Source organism: Rattus rattus, chromosome 9 (genome assembly GCF_011064425.1).
Source record: "Rattus rattus isolate New Zealand chromosome 9, Rrattus_CSIRO_v1, whole genome shotgun sequence".
NCBI lineage: Eukaryota > Metazoa > Chordata > Mammalia > Rodentia > Muridae > Rattus > Rattus rattus.
In genome coordinates, this window is record NC_046162.1 from 68,578,257 (window position 1) to 68,601,873 (window position 23,617).

Here is a 23,617-nt window from a genome sequence, read left to right on the forward strand (position 1 = left end):
CCAGGGTGAAAAAAGATTCCCTCCCCACAGTGTTTCTCTGTGTAGCTCTTGCTGGCTGGAACTCGGAGATCTACCTGTCTCTGCCTCCTGAGTCCGTGTGGGGACTAAAGGGTTAAAGGCATGTGCCACGGGGCCTGGCAAAAGACTTCTTTATTCTGTGTATCTGTGTGCCTGTATGTAACTGTGTCCAGGTCAGATCCCCTGGAACTGGAGTTACCGTTTGGAGCTGCCCTGAGAGTGCCGGGTACTCTGCGGTACTAGCATATGCCCTGAACACTTCACCCCTCCCACTCCTTCCTTTTTGACACGGTCTCACTGTATAGACCAGGCTGGCTTCAAACTCAAAGTGATCCTCCTGTCTCAGTCTCCCGAGTGAAGGTATTACAGGGAAGTGCCAACACACCCCTTGAGGTAACTTATCTCAGTGCGCACACCTGGAGGTCAGAGGTTCAAGAGTTGGATCTCTTTATACTTTGTGGGTCCTAGAGATTGAACTCAGTGGTCATGCAGGGTGGCAAGGGCTTTCCTTCTGAGCCACCTCGACAGCCCTTCAAGTAACTTTTTTTAAAAAATTATTTATTTAATGTATATGAGTACACTGTCTCTGTCTTCAGACACACCAGAAGAGGGCATCGGACCCCATTCTTGTGGTTGTGAGCCACCATGTGGTTGCTGGGAATTGAACTCAGGACCTCTGGAACAGCAGTCAGTGCTCTTAACCAAGTCATCTCAAGTAACTTTTTAAAGTGACAGTGAACACTTGGAAGCACCACCAGATTGTCGAGGACGTGGAGGAGGGGAGACCATAGCGGCGGGTCACTGTACAGGAAGGGGGCGGGGCTTAGGCTGAGCCGTGACCTGCGCAGCCCGTCCTGACGCCGAACTATGATTAGCACTGTAGCTAACCAATAGAAACAAGAGAGCCTTTTAAATTGACCAATTGTGGCCTGTGGAGGGTGGGCCCTATCGGCCCTATAAATTAGGAATCCGGCGAGCCCCGCGGCGGCAGAAGCTCGTGGAGCCTGGCTGTTTTAGCTTGGGGTGTCATCTTCGCCGGTTGGTCCCAGTTCCCCCTCGGCGTTTTCAGGGCCAGCCTACCTCGCCCCTTTGCGCCATGACCACTACCACCACCTTCAAGGGTGTAGACCCTAACAGCAGGAACAGCTCCCGGTAAGGCGACGGGGTAGGGCTCGAGGATTCCATGGCTTGTGGGGGCCGCTGGGCGTTGGTGGTAACGGGCCGGGAGCACCGCGCTCACGCCCGGGGGAGGGTGGCAGAGTGAGGAGTGGGCGCCGCTTTGTGCCGCAGGACTGCCTTGGCTTGTGGCCCCGCCCCAATAGGCGACTCTATTCATTTTTCCCCGGGAGCGATGGCTGAGGGGCACCGTGGGTGGCGGCCCTTTGCCGTACAGCAGGTTGGAGTCGCTGAGAGTGTGCGGGAGGATCGTCTTTCAGCCACCCGCGGCGACACTGGTCGGATCAGGATGGTGGGCTTGGTCTCCCAGGCGCCCAAGGAACCTGCAGGGCCCTGGGTCTTGGGCCCATTGTCCCACAAGAGGGCCATGCGCTCCCGCTTCTGGCTCGGGCGTGTGCTAGCCCCGGCCTTGGGCTCTGCGAGCAAATCTGAGCCCTTGATCCGGCTGGTCTGCAGGCTCTTTTCCTCGTGGTGACTCGCCGGGTGTCCGGGTCTGCGCAGCAGGTGCACCTCTGGTAGGGCGGGGCTGGTCATCCCCTCTTTTCACTTCCAGCCTTGGATCAGCGTCCTCTTCTCAAAGTGCCTCCCTGCGCCTAACAAAGGAGAGATCGGGTCTCCTCCCCCTCCCCACGCCCACCTCCGAGTGCGCGGGGCCGCGAGCCTGCTCAAGTGGGTTTTCTGCGCTCAGATACTCGGACCTCAGTCCTTCCTTGCCACCTTCTTTACTTCTCCCGTTGACTTTGGCCGAATGAGTTCACCCCAGAGCAGGCTTCCCTTGGAGGAGGAGGTTATCTGTGCTTGGGCGGGGTTAGGGAGCCACCCATTGTCTCTCCAGCAGTATAGTATCCTTTCCTGGAAGCTGGGACCTTGCTTGCCACCCAGTAGACTGCATTTTGGGGAGGAGCTGTGTGTCTGGACTGGGACCCTGTTCCTACCCCTCACTTTACTTGGTGGATTTGTGTCGTGTGGAGGGAGTCCACCCACATCGTCTCAGCTAGTGGCACACGGTCCCCTAAGTTGGCTTTCAGGCACCTCTTGGATCTTCCTAAAGGTTTGGCTCCATGTTCTCTGGCTATCTATTTTCCATTGATGATGACCCACACTTGAGTGCGACCAAGCCTTGGGGTCCTGACCAAGTGGCACAAAAGGGAGCCATTTTGTGGGGCCCAGAAGACAGCGTGGAATAGCGGTGTCTCACTGCTTGACAACTTGCTGACAAAAAGCAGCCTTCTTGAGTAGTCTTCAGAGGAAGCACGGGGCAGGGGCGGGGCAGGGGCGGCGGGGCAGGGGCGGCAGGCCGCTTTCAGTTTCAGGAAGTAGTAAAAGAATCGGTGCGATGGAAGGGAACTAAAGGGGCAGGCGATCACAGGGCGGGGCCGAGCTGGAGAGTGGAGCTAGAAGAAGGGGGTCACTCCCTCTTGTTGTCATCCTTCACATGAGGTAATTTGTTACAAAAGACACGGACAGATTGAGCCCTGGGTTTTTGTTTTGTGCGACGAGGCCAACTTTTTTTCTGGTCTGACACTGGTTCCTGGTGTGATAATGTGAAATCTGGGTTTTCTCTTTTGGGAGTCAAGCTCAGCTCAAGGCTTTGTAGAGCATTTCAGAGCCCGGGCAGGGCCTTTACATGCATGTTTGACATGTGAGACAAATGCAGTGTTTGCAGCCACCTTTGCCATCATCGCTTGCTGTCCGTCCGTCCGTCCGTCCATCCGTCCGACTGGTGTTGGTGCTGAGGTTCTGCCCGATTCTCCTGTAATCTCCTCTTCACCCCTCAGTAATGTGCTGCTTGCTCTGCAGCCTCCGTGGTGAATGCCGTGCCAGAGTGATGAGAGTTGGGCCCGGAAGAAAGGAGATATTTTTTTAAATTGCTGTCTGTGCTATAACATTTTTTGGGTCTTAACTCGGCAACCTTGAAGCAGTTACTATCTATCTATGTGGCTCAGAAAGAAAGGGACCAAACCACAGCTGAAGTACTTTGTCTTGCAAGCAAATCCTTTGTTTGGGAACCGCTCTGTTTCAGATGGTCTCTATAACACTGACGTCATTGGGGAGGTAGTACCTGCTATCACAGGACCAGTAAAAGTTGGACTAGGCGGGTTTGGCAGATTTGTAAGCGATGTGGGTGCTAGTGTTCCCCAACCCTTGTTTTTTCATGGCCAAAACATATTTACAAGTCCACTAGGGTTCTGAAGAATTTCATGAGCTTTTAATTCCACTTAGCAATGAAAGCCTCCCTCCCTGGGGAATGAGGGTGGGGGGAGGCTTGTTGGGTTTGATTCTAATATTTCAAGTGTCTTCAGTCATTTAAGGTGAAAATTTTAAAACAATTCTACCCAGTGAGAACCTGTAGGGCCAGAGATGTGATGGCTTTCCATGGCCTGGGCTAGATCCTGAGTTCCGGCCCCAGCAGCTCCCTACTTCCCTTCCCCCCCCCCCGCCACCCCAGAATTTTAATTACCTGGGAACTTGGATGGGGGGTGTGGGCCTGTTATACCAGCACTAGGGAGGTGGAAGTGGGAGGGTGGCTTCATTCATGCTCCAGGCTGGCTATAGCTATGTAGTGATCTCCTTCAAAAAAAATTAATGTACGGTTATTCCCTTTATGAAGTATATACTTGAGCACTTATCCTGATTTATAGAATGGATTTATTCTGGGCGTGTTTAATATCTGAGACTTCGGTGCGTGTGTGCGTGTCTGTCGGTCTGTGTGTGTGTATGAGTGTGAGTGTGTGTGTGAGTGTGAGTGTGTGTAGGATCTCAACCATGTGGCTCTCCACTGGCCTGGACTTAGTATCCAGCCCCAGGTTAGCCTCCAGCTTGTGACCCCCTTCAGTCTCGCACATGCAGACATGGTTTTAGATCCTTACTGTTTTTGATTCAGCATCTCATGGTGTAGCCTCAGCTGCTGGCCTGGAACTCACTCAGTATGTAGACCAGGCTGACCTCAATCTCACTGAAATCTACTTGCCTCTGCCTCTGCTGTACTGGGATTTAAGGCGTGGCCACTATAGCCATCTGACAAACACACATTTGTTTACTGGCCCTGGACTGTCTTCTGTTTGCCTCTGCCTTCTCCCTAGACTATGACATTAGTGTCTCATTCAGTAAGGTGCAATGCTCAGGCCTGGAGACTATGGTGTGTATGCGTGTCTGAGTGTGGATATGTGTACACGAGTTGCAGATCCCTGAGAGGGCAGAGGCAACTGATCCTCTGGAAGTTATGAGCACATGATGTGGGTCCTAGGATCAGAACTCAGGTCCTCTGCAAGAGCAGCAAATGTTTCTTACTACTGAGTCCTCTTTTTCTCATTGTGTGTCCCTCACTTCTTTTTTTAAAAATTTCTTTTATATTCACTTTTTTGACTGTCCTAAGTTGTTTACTGGATAAGAATTTTACAAATATTACGTATATTACGGTAATGGTGAAGCTGAAGGTTGTTGCACCTTGGTGTGGTGGAACTTGTGGCCCTTTCCAAGGCCACGGCTCTTGTGGCCAGCAGATGTCAGCCCACGCATCTCCCTGTACTTGTGAACTGGTTTGGTGATCCAGTGGGTGTCAGGATTCCTTCTGATAGCTTTATGGAATGTATCAATGAGGATAACCTCAAAAAATTTATATGAGGAATCTTTACTAACCCAGTAGGAATTCAGGACTCTCAAAGCCCCACAATGGCCCCTAGATCTCTCCTCAGGCACAGACTGAAGACTTCGGGCAAATTTCAGCTACTTAACACCATGGTGGACAGGCTTGCCCTAAGTTGCACCCTTAGGAACTGGCTGTTTGTGACTACCACAGTGGACATGAGTCCTGATGGCTGCCGCCAGAGGAAAGGCTTATTTCATTTTTATTTTATGTGTATGTGTGTTTTGCCTGAAACTATATAGGGGTGCCTGGTCCTCACAGAGGCCAGAGGAGGGTGTCAAATCCCTTGGAAGTGGAGTTGTAGATTGTTAGGAGCCAGGATGTCAGTGCTGGGAATTGGATCTGAGTCCTGCAAGAGCAGCCGGTATCCTTAACCTCCAAGCCTTCAGCCTCTCGTAAAAGAGTGGTTTATTTTATTATCTTTGTTGGAGGGGTGCCCGCAGAGTCCAGAAGGGTTGGGTTCCTTGGAGAGGTACCGGTGGCTGTGAGCTGCCGGGCATGCGTGCAGGGAACGGAACAAGGTTCAGCTCCAGGAGCAGCGAGCTCTCCACACCTGAGCACTGCATGTTACTGAGAGGGACACTAATGTCACAGGCTAGGGAGAAGGCAGGCCAGGCCTGAAAACAAGAAAACCTAGAAGAAATTCCATGTGTTTGGCCCTGGAGACAAACATAATCGTTGTTCGATTGCCAGTTGATTGATTTGGAGCACTTGCTCCAAGCCTGCCAGGCTGGAGGACTTAGGCTGACCATCAGGCAGCTGCCTGGAGCCTCCAGACTCAGGCTCTGCTCTCCTGACAAGAAGTAGTGAACTACAGAGCAGAGCACGAGCCCAGAGCTCGGCCTCACCTGGCTTCATAGGCAGTAAACTCTGGGCAGTGTTTGCGCTGGGAAGTGGTTGTGGAAACCAAGATTCCATGACTGAGAAAGTCCTGACAGTAAAGTTGCGGTGTCCATAAGTCAGGTTTGTTGCAGACAGCCGCATTGGTCCTCTGCTGTGTGCTGCAGGGCAGTGGAGACGGAGATCCAGGAGTACTTGTGGCTTCCTCCCCAGCAGGAGCACTGACTAACCTGCCTGTGTCCTGGGCTTAGGGAGGAAGCAGGGCTAGGGTGTGGAGGTGGGGTTTAAGAGCAGCTGAAGATTAAAGGGCACTGAGGGGAAGGGTGGAGCTTTCGTGAGCCAGAGGAGCCAGGCCAGGAAGGGCTCCAAGTGGGGATGACTTGCAGTAGTGAAGGGTGGAGGAGGGGGGCTGGAAGGGTCTTGGTTTGAGAAGAGGCCATATTACTACACAGCTGGCCAGCAGAGGAGAGCAGGGCTCACTGCTTACTGCAGAGCCAGTGAGGAGGGGCAAAGTCCGAGTACTGAGGCCAGGATCCAGCCTGAGGGAGCTGAGGAGCCAGGATTTCTGTTAAGGGATCCAGTGTAGACAGGAGAGAAAGTGGTGTCGTGAAAAGCAACTCTGGGGCTGGAGAGAAGGCTCAGCGGTTAAGAGCACCGACTGCTCTTCCAGAGGTCCTGAGTTCAATTCCCAGCACCCACATGGTGGCTCACAACCATCTGTAATGGGATCCGATGTCCCCTTCTGGTGAGTCTGAGGACAACTACAGTGTGCTCAAAATAAATAAATCTTTCAAAAAAGAAAAAAGCAACTCTGGTCTCCCAGCTTGGTGGCACATGTCTGTAATGCCAGTCTGAGGAAGTGGAATGGCAGTCTCAGGCTGGCTGAGGCCGGACTGTGAGATCCTCCATAGAGAGAAGGGTACTTCAGAGTCTCACTTTGGTAGTCCAGCCTTTACTGTGCGGGCCAGCGATGCGACCAACTCAGTGACCTTGTCTGCCCCAAGCAGTCTCTCTCTTCTTAAAGGTTTATTCTTTACCTGTGAGTACAGCTGCCCTTGGAGGCCAGAAGCGGGCATTGAGTCCCCTGGAGCAGAAGTTGCTGTGAACTGCCTGACATGGCTGTTGGGAACTACACTCCGGTCTTCTGCCTCTCCACTGAGCCATCTCTGCTCCCTTCGCCTTTGTGTGCGCGTGCGCGCGCTCTGGCATGCGTATGGAGGTCAGAGGACAGCTTTCAGCAGTCTGTTCTTTCCATTCACTGTGGGCTGCTGGGATCTAACTCAAGTTGTCAGGCTTGGTAGCAAGCTCCTTTACCCATCTAACCAGTCCAGAAGCGGGCTTTAAAATAATTTTGGTTAATAGCAATACAGGAACATAGGATGTCATTCATCTGAAATCCAGTAGTGAGAGGGAACACCCGATAGCATCGTGGTGACATGTAGATGGTTTTTAATAACAGTTCATGTACATGATTGCTATGTTCCAGATGATACATATGCACGATGTTCCAATTAATAACAGTCTGATGGCACAGAAACTGCAGGCCCTCATTTTATAGAGGAGAAGCCTGAAGCATGGTGAGGTTAGGCAGCTCCCACTGTGTCCCCTTAGAAAGTCTGTGTGGAGCTGGTCATAGCGGCTCCCTCCTGTAATCCCAGAACTCAGGAGGCTGGAGAGGAGTTTTGTGCATTTGAGAAGTTTGTTCAAATTTATTCCTTTATTTATTTCTATACCGTTTTGCCTTATTAACATTTTTGTTCTAAGTTTCATTTATTTTCTAGTCTGAGAGGAAAAACTCAGCCATGTGATTTTCCTCTGATTGAAAACCACAGCAGACATCTGTCACTTCAGGTGTGGGGCCTGCTGGGTGGTCTCATCCAACTGAGTTGGGATACCTGGAGTATGGGCACTTACGCAGTCCTGGGACTCGAACCCAAGACCCCCCCCCCCCCGAGCTGGGGACCGAACCCAGGGCCTTGCGCTTCCTAGGCAAGTGCTCTACCACTGAGCTAAATCCCCAACCCCGAACCCAAGACTTCTGCTAGGCAAATGGTCTACCAACCGAGCTATACTGGTAATCACTTTCTTTTTTAAAAGTAGGATTTTGTTTCTAGCCTAGGGTAACCTTGAGTTCACTTTAGTCCAGGCTGGCTTCAAATTGACAGCAGTCCTTCTGTCTCAGCACCCACCTCCTGGGATTACAAGTATGAATTACAGCCCTGGCTTTTAGGTTACCGCCCCGCCCCACCCCTTCTTTCTGAGTGCTTCTGACCGGCTGGCTGCCTCCTGTAACCTGCCCTTGGGTTTAATTAATTTGCCATAAAATCAGGGGAACCTCCCACACTTATGGTTTGTCATGAGGGTATAATTAGCCATAGAGTATGAGAGGAAGGTGCAGGGCTGTAGTGGCCACCATAGGTGCATCTTCTTGAACCTCCAGTTTCAGCCACCCAGAAGCTCGTTCACTTGTCTTGTTTCTTGAGGCAGGGGCTCTCCATGTAGCCTTGGCTGTCCTGGAACTAACTGTAGACCAGGCTGGGCTAGGGCTCGGCTCTACCTGTCTCTCTGGTGCTGGGATTAAAGGCTTCCACCACTGTACCTCACTCTCTCGGGTTTTCACAGAGACCTCATTGCTCTGCACAGCTGTGTAATGTGCTTGCACAAAAGGTGTATCGCTTCTGACACAGAGCGCTTGGTATGAGAGGTGTGCGGCCTCGCGGCATCCTCACCTGTCTTCTTCCTCGTTGTCAGGGAGTCAAACGTAGGGCCTCACACAAGCTAGGCAAATGCTTTACCAGTGGTTGGTTGGTTTGTTCTTCTCACATGGTCTTACTATGCAGGCTAGGCTGGCCTCACAGAGCTCCCTGACCTCTGGAGTGCTGGGATCAAAGGCAGCATGCACCCCTATACAGAGCCACTCCGCCACTGTTGTCTTCTGGCTCCCAGGTTGTCTCTGTGGCCAGTGTTAAGGTGGATGGGATACCGTCTGGATTTTTAAAGTTAATTTAGGGGCTGGAGAGATGGCTCAGCCCTTAGGAGCTCTGGCTGCTTTTTCAGGACCCAGGTTTGATTCCAACATCCATATGGTGGCTCACAACTGTCTGAAACTCCAGTCCCAAGAGAGATCCATGACCTCTTTGACACACACATGGTGTACAGATACACATGCAGATTAACACACCCACACACACACACACACGGAACAAATAACTTACAAGTTTTGTTGTTTAGAAAAGAGCTGCGGTTAATTTTAGTCCATCACAGTGCCGGCACTGGGCATGGTAGTGACAGGTGGCCTGCCTTGTCAGTGTTCTGTGGCTTCCCATGGGGAGGGAGCTGTGTCCCAGGAACCACTAACACAACACAGGACACAGAACGCCACAGCTAATGAAATTGTATATGGTGTCCCAGGTAGCATCGACCAGGACCTGTGACTGTCCTGCCTTAGTCTCCCAGTACCTGAGGCTATAGGCTGCCCAGCTGTGGGGTTGAAACTCTGGTTTTCCCCTTGTGCTTCTTTTTAGCATCTTTAAGAGCATTTGTATCCCTGTGGTACTATCTTCTGTCCTATCCTCTCTGCCTACTCTCCAGCTCCTAGGCTGGTTTAGGAAGCCTTCCTCACTCTTGCTCCCCCCTCAAACCCCGCCGGGCCATGTAGATCAGGCTGCCTTCTTGTTTCCCTAGGCCTGGGATCACAGGTGTGCACAGCCACACCTAGCTTCCCTCTTCCTTCTCCTTGGGCCTCTTAAATGTTGGGATTACAGACATGAACCACTAAGCCAGATCTGGAACAGACAGACAACCGCAAGAACTGGTGAATACAGACTCTCACACATGGCTTATAGAATTGGACATGTTAATTAAGCCACAAGGCAAAGGTCAAAGGATTCTTGTCATAGCACATGTTTACCTGTCTGTTGACATTACAGCTAGAAATGAAAAAACTAGAAAGACTTTTGGAAACACTTTATTTTTGGTATTTTGAGGCAGTCTCAGTGTAGCCTTGACTGGAACTGAAGAAAGCCCCCTTCCTCAGTTTCCTGAGCACTGGGATCTACAGCGTGAGCTCCATACTTAATTGTGCCTTTTTAAAAAACATTTTTCAGGGGGTTGGGGATTTAGCTCAGTGGTAGAGCGCTTGCCTAGGAAGCGCAAGGCCCTGGGTTCGGTCCCCAGCTCCGAAAAAAAGAACCAAAAAAAAAATTTTTTTTTCAGATTTATTTTTATGTGCCTTGCCTGTATATGTGTGCACTACATGCATGCCTGTGCCTCTGGAGGTCAGAAAGCAGTCATCGGACCCTTTAGAACTAGAGTTAAGCCTGGCTATGAAGCCAGGCAGTGGTGGTCCACACCTTTAATCTCGGGTAGAAGCAGGGGCATCTGTGCGAGTTCAAGGCTACCTGATCTACAGACTTGAGTTCCAGGACGGTAGGGCTACGAGGAGAAACCCTGTCTCAGAAATCAAAAGAACAACAAAAAGAATGACCGTAGAGTCACCATGTGAGACCTGAACTGAGCGGGGCAGAGGTCCCTGCAGGAGCAGCAAGTTCACCGCTCAGCCATCTCCGGCCACCAGGTCAGAACAGTTATTTAGTGTGTGCGTGTTGTATATATTAGTGGGCTTCATTAGGACAGACTTTTTCATTTTGGTTTTTGGGACAGGGTCTCACGTAGCCAAGGCTGGTCTGAATTTGCCAAGGATGACCTTGAATTCCTTGACCCTCAGAAGTATATTGTGTGCTTCTAGTGTGTCTCCCTTTCTCCCCTCCTCCCTGTCTTCCTTCTGCTCTTAGGGTGGAATGTGGTTTTCTGTGTCTGCAGTCTAGGATCCATAACTGAGGACAAACACTGTCGTCTCCATGTATCTGTCTCACCTCACTTAGCGCGCCAATGTCCACTTAGCACTGCGTCCTCCAGCAAATCCCTCTCAGCCCTCTGTGTGGCTAAAGCTCCCTGGAGCTTGTTTTATTTTCAAGACAGGGATTCCCCTGCCCCTGCCTCCTCAGTGCTGAATTAAAAGTGTAGACTACAACCTCCTGGCATTTCCGTGTGGCTTGCTTTAAGGGGGCCTCCTGAACAGTGCTGAACTAAACATAGGTAGGTGCTTGCTGTGGGTGCTGATGGCTCTTTTCTGAGTCTCACTGTGTAGCCCTGGCTAGATTGCGACTCCATACACAGACCAGGCCTGAGGTGTACCTGCCTCTGTCTCCAGTGTTGGGTGGGATTAAGGCACATATGTGCTACCACACCTGGCTAAGGTTTCATTTTCAGTTAAGCCTATATCTGTGTGCTTGGCGTGAGAGTGCCGTGTGCAGAGCGAGAGCTACAGTGGCTGTGTGCCGCAGTACACAACCCCGTCACTCTAGCCCAGACACCAAGGTTCTGGTAATTTTAAATTGACTTTTGTAAAGGGTGAATGATAAAGATCTAGTTTACTTCTGAAGATGTGGATACTCAGGTTTTTCAGCGACATTTGTGGTTTTTTTTTTGTTTTTTGTGTTTTTTTTTTGTTCTTTTCGGAGCTGGGGACCGAACCCAGGGCCTTGCGCTTCCTAGGCAAGCGCTCTACCACTGAGCTAAATCCCCAACCCCTTGTGTTGATTTCTTAAAAAGATTGCATTTATCTTTATGTCTGTGTTTTGTGTGCACGTACATATGTGCAATGTGTACTTGCCTGGTGCCCACGGAGGCCAGGGGAGAGCAGTCGGTTCCTTGGAATTGGAGTTACAGATGCTGTGAGCTGCTGTATGGGCCCTGAGCCATAGCCTTGGAAACTAGATACATCCAGTCCTAGGCTAGGCTAGGCTGGTGTGGAACCCACAAAGATGCTCTGCCTCCCAAATGCTGGGATTAAAGGCCAGTCCAGAGAGTTCCACATATGTATACAAGTGCTTTGCCTGTGTATAAGTATGTGTACAGTGCCTGCCAGAAGAGAGGACCACCCCCTCCAGAACTGAAGTTACAGATGTGAACCACTGTGTACTTACGGGGTCTTCAGGCCTAAGTCTTAGGCCGTCTGCCCCCGTGGGCGTGTCTGTTTGCTCCGTGGGTGTGTCTGGCGTGTCTGTTTGCTGAGCATTGCTGCCCTCAGGCAGCTTTCGCATCTATATTCTTTTCCATTTAGTTAGAATAAAAATGGAATTCTGTTTTTGGGTGACGATCATGCTTAGTCCAGGGGGACTGCAGTCCTGCCTCAGTGTCCCAAATTCCGATTATAGGTGTAATAACAAGATGTTCTGAACTTCTTTGCGAAATCCAGAGACAAGGTTCCTTCGGTCACTTACTCTTGCTCAAAGGGACACACAGTCTGTTGCTTGTGGGGACACGCAGCTGATCAGCTTTTGGTGGTGGATGGCCTCAGTGCAGATGGATAAGGGACTGTTGGTGTCTTGACCCTCCGGCAGTGGGTCTCCACCTGACGGTTCAAGGCCTCCTTGTTAGCAGTAGTCTTGGAGGAGGGGAGAAGGACAGAGCAGTGATGGTATTTGGACAGATTTATCCAAGGAATGTTTTACTGTGATCTGAAGTTAATGTCTTACCATTTTTTTCTAGGGTTTTGCGGCCTCCAGGTGGTGGGTCCAATTTTTCATTAGGTTTTGATGAGCCAACAGAACAGCCTGTGAGGAAGAACAAGATGGCTTCTAACATCTTTGGAACACCTGAAGAAAACCCTCCATCTTGGGCCAAGTCAGCAGGTACTTCTTTGTGTTTTGGTTTCGAGACATGGCCTCTCTGGGTAGCCCTAGATCTCACCTTGTACACCAGACCAGCCTCAAACCCAGGCAGCCCAGCCTTTGCTCCCGGAGTGCTGAGGTTAAAGGTGTGTGCCACCACCCTGTCAGCGGGTACTGGTTTTACAAGGTCGTCCTTATTAAAGTCACCGATGCAACTGGATATAGTACTGATTAGCGAAGGCTGAACCCAAACAAGCAAGAAATACAGTACTGGCCGGGTGTGGTGGCCCAGCCTGTAATACAGTACTGGGTAGGCTCATGCGGGGTGGTTGGGAATTCCTGGGCTCTGGGGTCGGTCCCAGGACTCTTCAGTCTACACGAAGGCTGGAGTAAAATCAGAGGCAGGGTGGCCCTGTAGTAGCTTTCAGCCTGCCTTCGAGTGTCCTCTTTCAGTTTGTGATATGAAACAGTGCTGTTTCTTTGTATGGTTAATTTTACACGTTTTGCCTGCATGTATCTACCGTGTGGGTGCTAGGAATGGAGCCTGGGTCAGCCCATGGTCTGTTACTTTTATTTTTGTACATTTGTGTTTTGCATGCATGTCTGTATGAGAGAGGGTGTCAGATCCCCTGGAACAGGAGTTACAGACAGCTGGGAGCTGTCGTGTGGGTGCTGGGACCCAGGTCCTCCCTCTGGAAGAGCAGCCGAGAGCTGCTTAGCCACTGAGCCATCTGTCGAGCCCTTACTGTTGTTCATATTGGTTTTTAGGCGCCAAGTCTAGTGGTGGCAGGGAGGATTCGGAGTCGCCTGGAACACAGAGAAGTAACTCTTCTGAAGCAAGCTCTGGAGATTTCTTAGACCTCAAGGTCAGTGTGATAACAAGTCAGCCTCTCGGGTAGCCAAGGGCTCTGTGGTTAAATGCCCCCTTGTTTTTTAAATAATTTTTTTTCTGGTGTCTTTTTACTTGCTCAGTTCTCCTTACGAGAATGTGCTGAGCAGTCTTGGTGATGAAAATTAAAGTGTAAAGTCAGACAAAAAGCCAGACAGGTAGGCTGAAGGTGGGGCTCAGCTGATGTGGTGTGTTTTCCTAACTTGCCAGAAGACCTGGGTCTCCCCCAGCGCTGCTGCATGACACCAGTATGGTGGCTCCCACCTATAATCCCAGCACCTGGGAGCTGGTGGCAACAAGACCAGCTACACAGGGAGTTGATACATGAGACCCGCCTCAGGAGAAGCAAAAAGAGAAAGAAAAGAAAGGAAGAAAAAGAAAAAAGCCTTAGGGAGGCCAGAAAGTCAGACAAGTGAGTTAACCTGACCCAACTAGATGTCTCTGAGCCTTAGTCTAGCCTTAGACCCTTCAGCATTGAAGGCTTCTGAGCCCCTCACCTCTCTCGGAACCTCCTGTCTAGCTAGCATCTAGTGTCTGAATGTTTAAATTAAACTCCAGGAATTGTCAGCCCTTGGTGTCACAGTGGGATATGCCCGCAGACAGCCGCCACTGAGCCCCCTGGGCGTGTCTGGGACAGAGCTCACCTGGGAGGAGGTCTTCCTCAGAGGAGGTACCAACTTGTAGGAGTAGGGAGGCTATCAGCAGCCGTGGAATGGCCAGGCCCTGTGGAAGGAGGGAGAAAAGGGAAGCCGAGATTCACGCTTCCCTTTTTGAGAAGAGAGCCTCTGGTTCAGAGTGTTTGTGTCTGTCTGGGCTCCTCGCTTTGAGGCACGGCTGTTGTGCTGGACAGCTGTGCAGTGTGGTCCCAGGTGACACCGAGGACAGCTGTGTAGTGTGGTCCCAGGTGACACCGAGGACAGCTGTGCAGTGTGGTCCCAGGTGACACCGAGGACAGCTGTGCAGTGTGGTCCCAGGTGACACCGAGGACAGCTGTGCAGTGTGGTCCCAGGTGACACCGAGGACAGCTGTGCAGTGTGGTCCCAGGTGACACTGAGGTGGTTGTACACAAATAAAATTCCTTTTTTGTTGCTTAGTCAGGGTTTCTCTGTGTAGCTTTTACCCTGTGGCCCAGCCTGGCCTTGAACTCGGTCAGATTCCTTCCCTCTGCCTCCCGGGTGCTGGGATAAAGCCGTGCACCACCGCCGTCCAGCCCAAAATGGGCTTTCACAGTTAGTTTCAACTGGATTAGCTTCTCTTGAACTATGACTGTTTTATGTGTTCGGGAATTAAAACAGGAACTAATTCTGAATTTCTCTTTTCCAGGGAGAAAGTGATGTGCATGGTAAGTATATCTTAGTGCTGGTTGCTGTTTTTATAATGTTAGAAAGTCTGAGTGAACATTGAAATCATACCCTAGAAAGGAAAGCTGGAGTCAGTGTGGCCACATTTACTTATTTAAAAGTGTGTGTGTGTGTGTGTGTGTGTCTGTCTGTCTGTCTGTCTCCTCATTTGGGCCAAGTCAGCAGGTGCTTGTTTTGGTTTTGTGATTGTGTGTTTAAGAAGTTAGGTAGGGGGTTGGGGATTTAGCTCAGTGGTAGAGCGCTTGCCTAGGAAGCGCAAGGCTCTGGGTTCGTTCCCCAGCTCCGAAAAAAAGAACAAAAAAAAAAAAAGAAGTTAGGTAGTTCAAGCCTTTAATCTCCAGTACTCAGAACGAGGCAGCCAAGCCAGTCCACAGGTAACAAGGTTTAATCCGCTAGAAATGTACTAAAAAGGAAAATCAATACAAGAACCAAAGAACCCTTTTAAAAGGTGTGTATCCATCAGGCCAGTGTTTGGAATGCATACTGACATTTTCATGGGAGGCTCGGGCCTGGAGAGGTGGCTCAGGGTTACGAGCCCTGGCTACCCTTTCAGAGTACCCAGGTCTCAGCACCTACACGTGTCTTACAGTTATCTGGAATTCCAATTCCAGGGTTCAACACCCTCTGACGTCTGTGGTCATCATTCACTCTCAAGGCTTACAGACATAGATTCGGGCAAAATACTTATGAAAACATAAAAATTTAGGCTGGGCATGGTGGTGGTGCAAGGGAGGCAGAGGCAGGTGGATCTCAAGGCCAGCCTGCTCCACAGAGTGAGCTCCAGGACAGCTAAACGTACACAGAGAAACCCTGTCTTGAAAAACCAAGAAAGAGGGGTTGGGGATTTAGCTCAGTGGTAGAGCACTTGCCTAGGAAGCACAAGGCCCTGGGTTGGGTCCCCAGCTCCAAAAAAAAGAACCAAAAAAAAAAAAAAAGCTGAAAAAAACCAAGAAAGAAAAAGAAAAAAACAAACCAAGGATCAGAGGCAGAAAAGCCCATCCTGGCCAGCTGTGGTGGTGGATAGCCCTGCACTACACACAGCCTGTGGAATGCTGACACTAAGTCAAGAGCTACAGGGTGACTGCTGTAACTTTTAGACCATTTATCATAAAATAACTAACACATACTTGGATTAAAGGTCACTCCAGTTGGTTTTCAGTTAGGTTCGGGGTGATGCGTTCATGTCTCTGAAGTAAGATAGGCTTTGTTTTGTTTGATATGAGGCAAAGAGCCTTGACCTTTGGGAAATCTAATACAGTGGCTACAAGGAGGAACTTGGCCCTGCTCTTAGGGGAGGGTGGGCCTAGCAGCTCTGGAGGCCATGTTCCCAGCACAACTGAAGGTGGGGCAGAACGGTCAAGGCAAGTTCAAGGCCCAGTCTGGGATATAGGCTGCTGAAAGAGGTTGGCAGGGGAGGAGGCAGGTGGTGGCTGTGAGCTGGCTAATGAGCTGGGCGTGTTAGCTTAGGTCTTTAATCAATCAGCTATCTTTATTTAATTTTGTCTTTTAATGAATTAGTATGTATGTATTCCTTTTTGGTTTTTTTTTTTTTTTTTTTTTTCAGAGCTGGGGACCGCACCCAGGGCCTTGCCCTTGCTAGGCAAGTGCTCTACCACTGAGCTAAATCCCCAACCCTGTCTTTTAATTTTTAATACCAGCACTTGGGAGATAGGCAGCAGGATCTCTCCTAGTTCCAGGCTAGCCAGGGCTACATAGTCAAATGCTGTCTCCAAGAAAAAAGGAAAAGGGGAGGTGGGGGCTGAGTCTGGAGGCTCACTGTGCTGGCCTTAGCAAGTGAGTAGCCTGGGCCTTGCAAACCTAAACCCAGATGTATGTTTATGTTTGGAGAAAGGAAATTTAGGTGCAGTGGTCTCTGCCTGCAGACTAGGCAGAGGTAGTTCTCTTTCTCCTGTTTGGACTCTGGAGCTTCTTGCTATGAGGCACTCTTTTCAGGCACCAGTGTCTCCTGCAGTTATCTTGTTGATGGGCTGAGTAGCAAGTTAGTACGTACAATGTTTATTTTGATGTACAAGGCCCTGAGTTTGATTCCCTCCTCCGACTTGGTGTTTAGACTTTATTTCTGAGGCCAGCGTTCCGCCTCCCATGTCACACTTCTGTGTGCCAGCGTGGCGCATCACCTCCACGGTGACCTGACAGGTACCTGGCTCCTGTCACTGTCTGTTTAGTGTTTAGTCTGTAGAATTGCTTTTGGATTCTTTTTGCTTTTTGGCTTTATGGTGAGAAACTAAACAGGCCCGTTGACCCAAGGCAAGTGTAAATGGTGGGAGGGAATAGTCTATGAAGATAACTGCCATAAGTTGCTGGAAGATAATTTTATTTAATTTTCTTTTTGAGACAGAGTTTCTGTATGTAGCCTTGGCTCTCCTGGAACTCCGTATAGACCAGGTGGCTACAGAGATCCATCCCCCTCTGCCTCCTGGGATTAAAGACATATCATATAGTGAGTTCCAGGGCAGCCAGAGGTGCATAGTGAGACCCTGTGTCAAAAGCAACACATGAACTCTTAATTCAGGCACAGAGGCAGAAGCAGGCCACAGGACAGCCAGGGCTACACAATGAAAGCAGGCCTCAAAAACCACAAACAAACAAACAAACAAACACAGGTGCTGTACATCTGATGCTGATTTGGAGAATGGAATTGTAGCCAGGCACTAGGGATCTTTTCTCTCTCACTTCAGGGGAAAAGCTTCAGGCTGATTTTACATGTAGCTGAAGAGTTACGTCACTCCATGGAACTGAGTTCAAGGTTCATAGATGGAGTTGCCAATATGGTGCCTGCTCCTAAAACCCACCATCTCGGAGGCTTTGGGAAGGTCACAAGTTCAAAGCTCTTGGTGCTGGGCAAATGGCACACTGACTAAGAGAGGCTGCTGTGCCAGCCTGGATCTGAGCAGGACCACATCCTCCTATGACCCAGTACCATGGAAGGTGGACACAGGATCTGTGAAAGACCCATCCAAAAGCAATAAGGCCAAGAGCCTTGGTACAGACACCATCATGCTCTGGCCTCCACGTGCACAGAGGAGTGCAGACACAGTCTGTTCATATATTTTACTTATTGTTCGTTTTTAGAAAAAATGTCAGCCTGTAACCCTGGTTGGCTTCAAACATTCTATATAGCAAGGTATGACCTTGAACTCCTGATTCTCCTGCCTCTACCACATGGAATTATGGGCATGTATTACCACACCTGGCCTGTTTGTATACATTTGAAAACCATAGGTGCAACACACTGGCGGGTCCCATTTCTGGGTACAAACCTTTTTGTCTGCGTGTTTGAACCATTTGGAAACTTTGTCTTCTAGAAAATGTGGACACAGACTTCCAAGCCAGCCTGGCGCAGGTGGAAGAGAAGCCGGTGCCCGCTGCTCCTGTGCCCAGCCCCGTGGCTCCGGCCCCAGCGCCATCCAGGAGAAACCCCCCTGGCGGCAAGTCCAGCCTGGTCTTGGGTTAGCTTCTTCTGTTGGAACTCTGTCCTTCTGTCTGTTTGTTTCTTCCATGCTTGTGAACTGCACAACGTGAGCCTGACTGTACATCTTTCGGATTTGTTTCATTAAAAAAGAAGCACTTTATGTACTGCTGTCTTTTTTCCCCCTTTTCTCTCTTCCTCTCTTCTGTCTGTCTGACTCCTAGGTCTGTGGGCCGCGGCATGAGTGTGTTTTAGTAGTAGACCGGAGTAGTAGCCTGTTCTTAAGAACAGATGATCTGGTTCCTGATGTGTAGAGACTTGTGTACCAGGGATTTTGACGCTGTACTTGGCTTACTGTGGGGCAGACAGCAGCCACAGGCCCTGCCCTGCAGCCCCTGCTCCCAGCTGTCCCCAGGGCAGCGCTCTGCTCTCCTTGCTGTTGCCCCACCACACATCGGTGTCCTTTGCACAGTGCATGGTCCTGTGCCATATGGAATGATCAAAGTGGCCATACCTCACATCCCACTGCCTGCAAAGCAAAGGAAGCCAGTGGCCACTGTGACTGGCCGGCCGCGGGCAGAGCCACCAGTGCAGAGGATGGCTTCGGGTATACAAGCAAGCTGCCTGGAATTGAAAGGTGAAGCCACAAGGGAGGCCGTCCCCGAGTGGGGCTGTAGGGCCCACAGGGACTCCTAATGGAAGAACTCTGCCATGTGCATGACGCTGGTGCTTGACCATGAAGAAAGTCTCATCCCTGTACTTCTTAGTCCTGGACTGTTGCTTAAAGTAAACAATACCCAACTTTTGAAGCACTTGTGTTTTGTCTCTCTTTTTTTTTTTTCTTTTTTTAGGTATATAGGGTGTGTGTGTGTGGTGTGTGTGTGAGTGTGAGAGAGACACACACACACAGTGTCTGTGTAGCTGAAGCTGCCCTTAGATTCCTGACTCCACCTTCAAGTGCCATGTATGCAGTGCTAGGGATGGAACTGACCGACCGAGGGATTCTGAGCGTTTCCTGCAGGACAGTGGGTTGCATTCCAGTCCTGTCTTTCTGGCAATGTTTTGAATGTCCTTCCTGGACCTTTCCTTTCCTAGAAACTGCCACCTAACGACATTTGGTAATTTAATAAAGCATTCAAAGTTGAGCCAGTGTGGCTGGAGAGGTGGCTCAGTGGTTAAGAGCACCTGGGAATCTCTTCCAGAGAATCTGAGTTCAAGTCCCAGCACCCAGGTGGCTCACTTCTGCCTGCAGTCCAGCAGGAGGCCCAGATGGGATCCCCCTCCCTCTGCTACACCCTCCCCCACTTACATAGCAGATACTCATAAAGACACAATGACAATGTTAGCATTCCACAGGCTGTGTGTAGTACAGGGTTATCCACCACCATAGCTGGCCAGAGTGGGCTTTTCTACCTCTGATCCTTGTGTAGGGCCAGACCAACATTTAAGTCTGTCTTGGAGCCGGTCAGATGTAGGATGCCCTGACTTTGAACCCCTGCAGCCAGTCTTCTGTGTGTGGAGATCCTTTCTGTTCCCTTGTCACCTTCACTGTCATCCCATCCCATCTGCTCTCACCCCCAATGCCAAGGTAGGTTTCTACCTTGAGATCCACAATGGCTAATGTTCAACAATGCAGGCTGCAGAGGGAGGTTCTGCATAACTACACAGGCTGCCCCACAAACTGAGGTAGCAGCAATCTTTCTGAGCTGGATGGACAGAAAGGTTCAGATCAACTGTCACAATGTCATGTGGTTTCCAGATCTCGCTTTAAGACCTGGCTGTAGGTCCACTTGTGTTTCTGACAGGCTGGGTTCCCTTGCCTGTGTCATTTGAGCCTATTCCTTACTGGCAAAGCCAGACGTTGGAACTACTAGATGTATCTTTAAGAGTAGAGATTACAGGGCTGGAGAGATGGCTTAGCAGTTAAGACTGCTTACTGCAGGGCAGGAGCAATGGCTCGGAGGTTAGGAGCACTGACTGCTCTTCCAGAGGTCCTGAGTTTAATTTCCCTGCAACCACATGGTGACTCACAACCATCTGTAATGGGATCTGATGCCATCTTCTGGTGTAGCAGAAGAGATGGACACTGTAGTCCTATACATAACATATTTTTACAAAAGATAACTAGGTTCTAAAGCATTTTACATGTTTGATTGACAGCTGTAGCCTACAATCATTTCTGTGTATTGTAACAGGCTAGCCCCCTGAGTAAGGCCATGGCTTTTAAAGGCCTGAATTTCTACTGTGAATCTCACAGGAAGTAAACCTGTACCCATCTTTCTCAGCCTCTTCACAAGGGTGGGGCTCCCGAGAAGGGAGTTCCCTAGTTGGTGTTCTAAGTTGATAGTTGGCCTTGGCTTTATTACAGAGAGAAGCACTGGGTGGTAGGTGTTCTGGGGGAGTGGAGGTTCAGCCAACCTCAGCAGTATTGGAGCAGATTTTAGGGGACTGTCTGGAAACATTTGCAGGAGGGGGTTTAGCACCCCGAGTTAGAAAAGAATTTGTAAAGTCACACCTTCAAACCTCTTTAAACAGGGTAAGTGTGTTTGGAAGATTGCTTAAGAACATTTGCTGGGCCAGGCAGTAGCACACTTTTAATCCCAGCATTCAGGAAGCAAAGGCAGGTGGGGCTCTTGTGAGGCGAGGCATAAACTTTTTAAGATGTGGGGTGCCGTGGTGCATGCATTTAATCCCAACACTTAAGGTGGGGGCAGGAGCATCTTGAGTTAGTGACTAGCCAAGGTAGGTAGTGAATTTGAGGCAAACCGGAATGCGTGAAACACTGTTGCAAAAAAAAGGGGGGGGGAGGTGTCCAGGAGATATTGGGGGAAGTCTGGTAAACAGGATAAAAATTAAGGGGTCCTTCTCATCCTGTGAACTGGGACACTCATGATCCTGTCAGCTTCCAGCATGGACAGGCATGGGAGAGGCAGAGTGTGCATGCAGCGTGCGGAGCGGGTCCCCCATTGCAAAGTATTTAGGATCTTGGAGGTTATGGGAGAGGGATTCTGATGCTGCACAGGGAACTGTAGTCTCACAAGGGACGCAATGTCTTCCTGGGTACCTAGTTGGTCACTCATGCAAATAATCAGAGTCGGGCCCGCCCACACCCTTGTCCCGGAAGCTTGTTTCCGGGTCTGGCATCCTCAGTGCTTGCTGCGGTGCTCCTCGGAGACCCGGGGCGTGGTAATGGCGGTGAAGCGGCCGGTGCGCGTGCTGGTGGACATGGACGGCGTGCTAGCTGACTTCGAGTCCGGCCTTCTGCAGGGTTTCCGCCGCCGCTTCCCCGGGGAACCGCACGTGCCGCTGGAACAGCGCCGGGGCTTCCTCGCCAGCGAGCAGTACCGAGCCCTGCGGCCGGACCTGGAGGTAGGAGAGCCGACGGGGGACCTCTAGTTTTGAGTTCTCTTCTAGGCAGCTAAGCTGTGCGAATTCACAGTTCACCCCCGAACCAGAAAGCTTGACAGGATACTCACACAACGCGCGCGTACGAACACACACACACACACACACACACACACACACACACACACACACACACACACACACACACACACACACACGGTAAGCAGACGAGCGCAGGCGCGGACAGACACAGGAACTGAGATCTGCAGAATCAGCTAAGCTGTGTGAATTCACAGTTCACCCCTGAACCTGAAAGCTTGAAAGGGTACACACACACGCCCCGCCCCCCGCCCCCCCACACACACACACACACACAGACACAGACACAGACACACACACACACACACACACACACACACACACACACACACACACACACACACAGAGGTACATATGCGCGCGCATACACCCAAACACACAGGAACCTAGATCTCCTGCAGAATCTTTTGTGGGTCCTCTCTCTGGGGCTCCCCCTGCTGGAAAGCAGGAGCGGGACTAAGATCGATCTCTCTCTCAGGAAAAAGTGGCCAGTGTATATGAAGCTCCGGGCTTTTTCCTAAACTTGGAGCCCATCCCTGGAGCCTTGGATGCTTTGCGAGAGATGAACGCCATGCAAGAGTAAGGAGGGTGAGAAGGGGGTGGCGGGAACACGGCCAGTGCCCCAGGCCTAACTGCACCCCCTTCTCCGCAGCACCGAGGTCTTCATCTGCACCACCCCACTGCGGAAGTACGACCACTGTGTGGGCGAGAAGGTGCTGGCGCCTGCGCTGATTTGGCTTTCCAATTTTGATTTAAAAAATACGCTTCAGAAACTGGGGGCTGGGTGAAAGGGGTTCCGTGCTTTTGAGGGCTTATCCCACTTAGCCCCCATGCCTTACTGATCTTGCATTTGGGGATCTACTAACCTTTTTTTAATTTTTTCGATCTATACAGTACCGTTGGGTGGAGCAGAACCTGGGGCCACAGTTTGTGGAGCGGATTATCCTGACTAGGGACAAGACAGTGGTCATGGGAGACCTGCTCATTGATGACAAAGACAACATTCAAGGTTGGGCCTATTAACCTTGACCATCTGCAGGCGCCTGGCCTGCTGGGATTAAGGAGAGGAGTAAAAATAACCAGATTACAGACCGCACGCTCTGTCTTTACTGCCCCAGGCCTAGAGGAGACCCCAACCTGGGAGCACATCTTGTTCACCTGCTGCCACAATCAGCACCTGGCCCTGCCCCCCACTAGGAGACGGCTGCTTTCCTGGAGTGATGACTGGAGGGGCATCATAGACAGCAAGCGAGCCAGCCTGTGAAGGACCGCCAGCCTGTGAAGGACCGGGAGGTGGGTCAGCAGGACCCTGCCTGGACAGGTGACTTTAATCAGGGAGCCACGGTAACTGCCACTTGAACAAACTGCCTTCCGGCCTCTCCCATGAAATCTACACCCAGAAGGAACGAGGCTAGCACATAAATACAGTGAGAAAATCAGGTTTTTAATAAAAATAAACCAAACACAAGGCTTTGGTTTTTTGAAGATCCTTTTCCTAGGACAGGAGAGGGCTAGTGCCCAGGGGAGAGACAGCCACACTGATAGTTCCCTCCCTTATGTCATCTAGTGGCTGTAGGTACAGACACCCCCCCCATCTCCTCCCTCTGGCTTTTCCTTGCCCATCTGAGGGAGACTATGCTGAGTGACCAGGGCCCCCATTTTTCCTAAACCCCAACTTCTTGTCAGGCCTACTCTTTTCACTTTTCCCCCTAGTTTCAATTTTTTCCTCTCAGTGGCAGAGGAGGGCAGGATCACCAGTTACAGGATTGGCTGTCCTTTAGACAGTATTGGGACCTTTGTGACAGGAACTCAGTAGGTAGGCTGGACTCCGACTCATCGCTGTCCTCCCGCTTCTGTCTCTCAAGTGATCAGATTATAGGTTGGTTGAGCCACTGTGGTCCTCTGATATCTAGTATCGAGGTGTCTTCACTGAAGGTCTGCATCCAAGTCCTAGGGGTTGACAGCACCTACTGTAGGCTCAGGCTTCTGAGAGAATGGCAGAAAGCACGAAGGGTTCATGTCCAGGGCTCCCACCCAAGTGTCAGGAGATTTGTTTGACCCATAGGCAAAGGGGGCCAGAACAACACTTGAAGGGACAGGGATGCTACACTTAGCGCCTGGTACAGGGGAGCTGAAGTC

The 23,617-nt window shown here is 50.5% G+C and overlaps 2 protein-coding genes across 2 annotated transcripts; both read left to right on the forward strand.

Annotated features, from left to right (window-relative positions):
• The first annotated feature begins 985 nt into the window (after nt 1-985).
• Nucleotides 986-18,843, forward strand: Jpt1 (Jupiter microtubule associated homolog 1). Its single transcript, XM_032912798.1, has 5 exons — nt 986-1,170; nt 12,233-12,375; nt 13,138-13,220; nt 14,567-14,585; nt 17,931-18,843. The coding sequence occupies exons 1-5, from the start codon at nt 1,115-1,117 to the stop codon at nt 18,077-18,079; spliced, it is 450 nt and encodes a 149-aa protein (XP_032768689.1). The 5' UTR covers nt 986-1,114; the 3' UTR covers nt 18,080-18,843.
• A 2,088-nt stretch (nt 18,844-20,931) lies between these two features.
• Nt5c (5', 3'-nucleotidase, cytosolic) lies at nt 20,932-22,946 on the forward strand. The gene is made up of 5 exons (XM_032913294.1): nt 20,932-21,403; nt 21,957-22,057; nt 22,131-22,191; nt 22,373-22,487; nt 22,597-22,946. The coding sequence occupies exons 1-5, from the start codon at nt 21,083-21,085 to the stop codon at nt 22,740-22,742; spliced, it is 744 nt and encodes a 247-aa protein (XP_032769185.1). The 5' UTR covers nt 20,932-21,082; the 3' UTR covers nt 22,743-22,946.
• Nucleotides 22,947-23,617: the final 671 nt, after the last annotated feature.

Coding starts and splice junctions, on each gene's coding strand:
- Jpt1 (XM_032912798.1), top strand. CDS start 1,115: ATGACCACTACCACCACCTTCAAGGGTGTAGACCCTAACAGCAGGAAC. Junction 1,171..12,232: donor AACAGCAGGAACAGCTCCCG/GTAAGGCGACGG, acceptor ATTTTTTTCTAG/GGTTTTGCGGCCTCCAGGTG. Junction 12,376..13,137: donor ATCTTGGGCCAAGTCAGCAG/GTACTTCTTTGT, acceptor CCAAGTCTAGTG/GTGGCAGGGAGGATTCGGAG.
- Nt5c (XM_032913294.1), top strand. CDS start 21,083: ATGTCTTCCTGGGTACCTAGTTGGTCACTCATGCAAATAATCAGAGTC. Junction 22,058..22,130: donor GAGATGAACGCCATGCAAGA/GTAAGGAGGGTG, acceptor CCTTCTCCGCAG/CACCGAGGTCTTCATCTGCA. Junction 22,192..22,372: donor ACCACTGTGTGGGCGAGAAG/GTGCTGGCGCCT, acceptor CGATCTATACAG/TACCGTTGGGTGGAGCAGAA.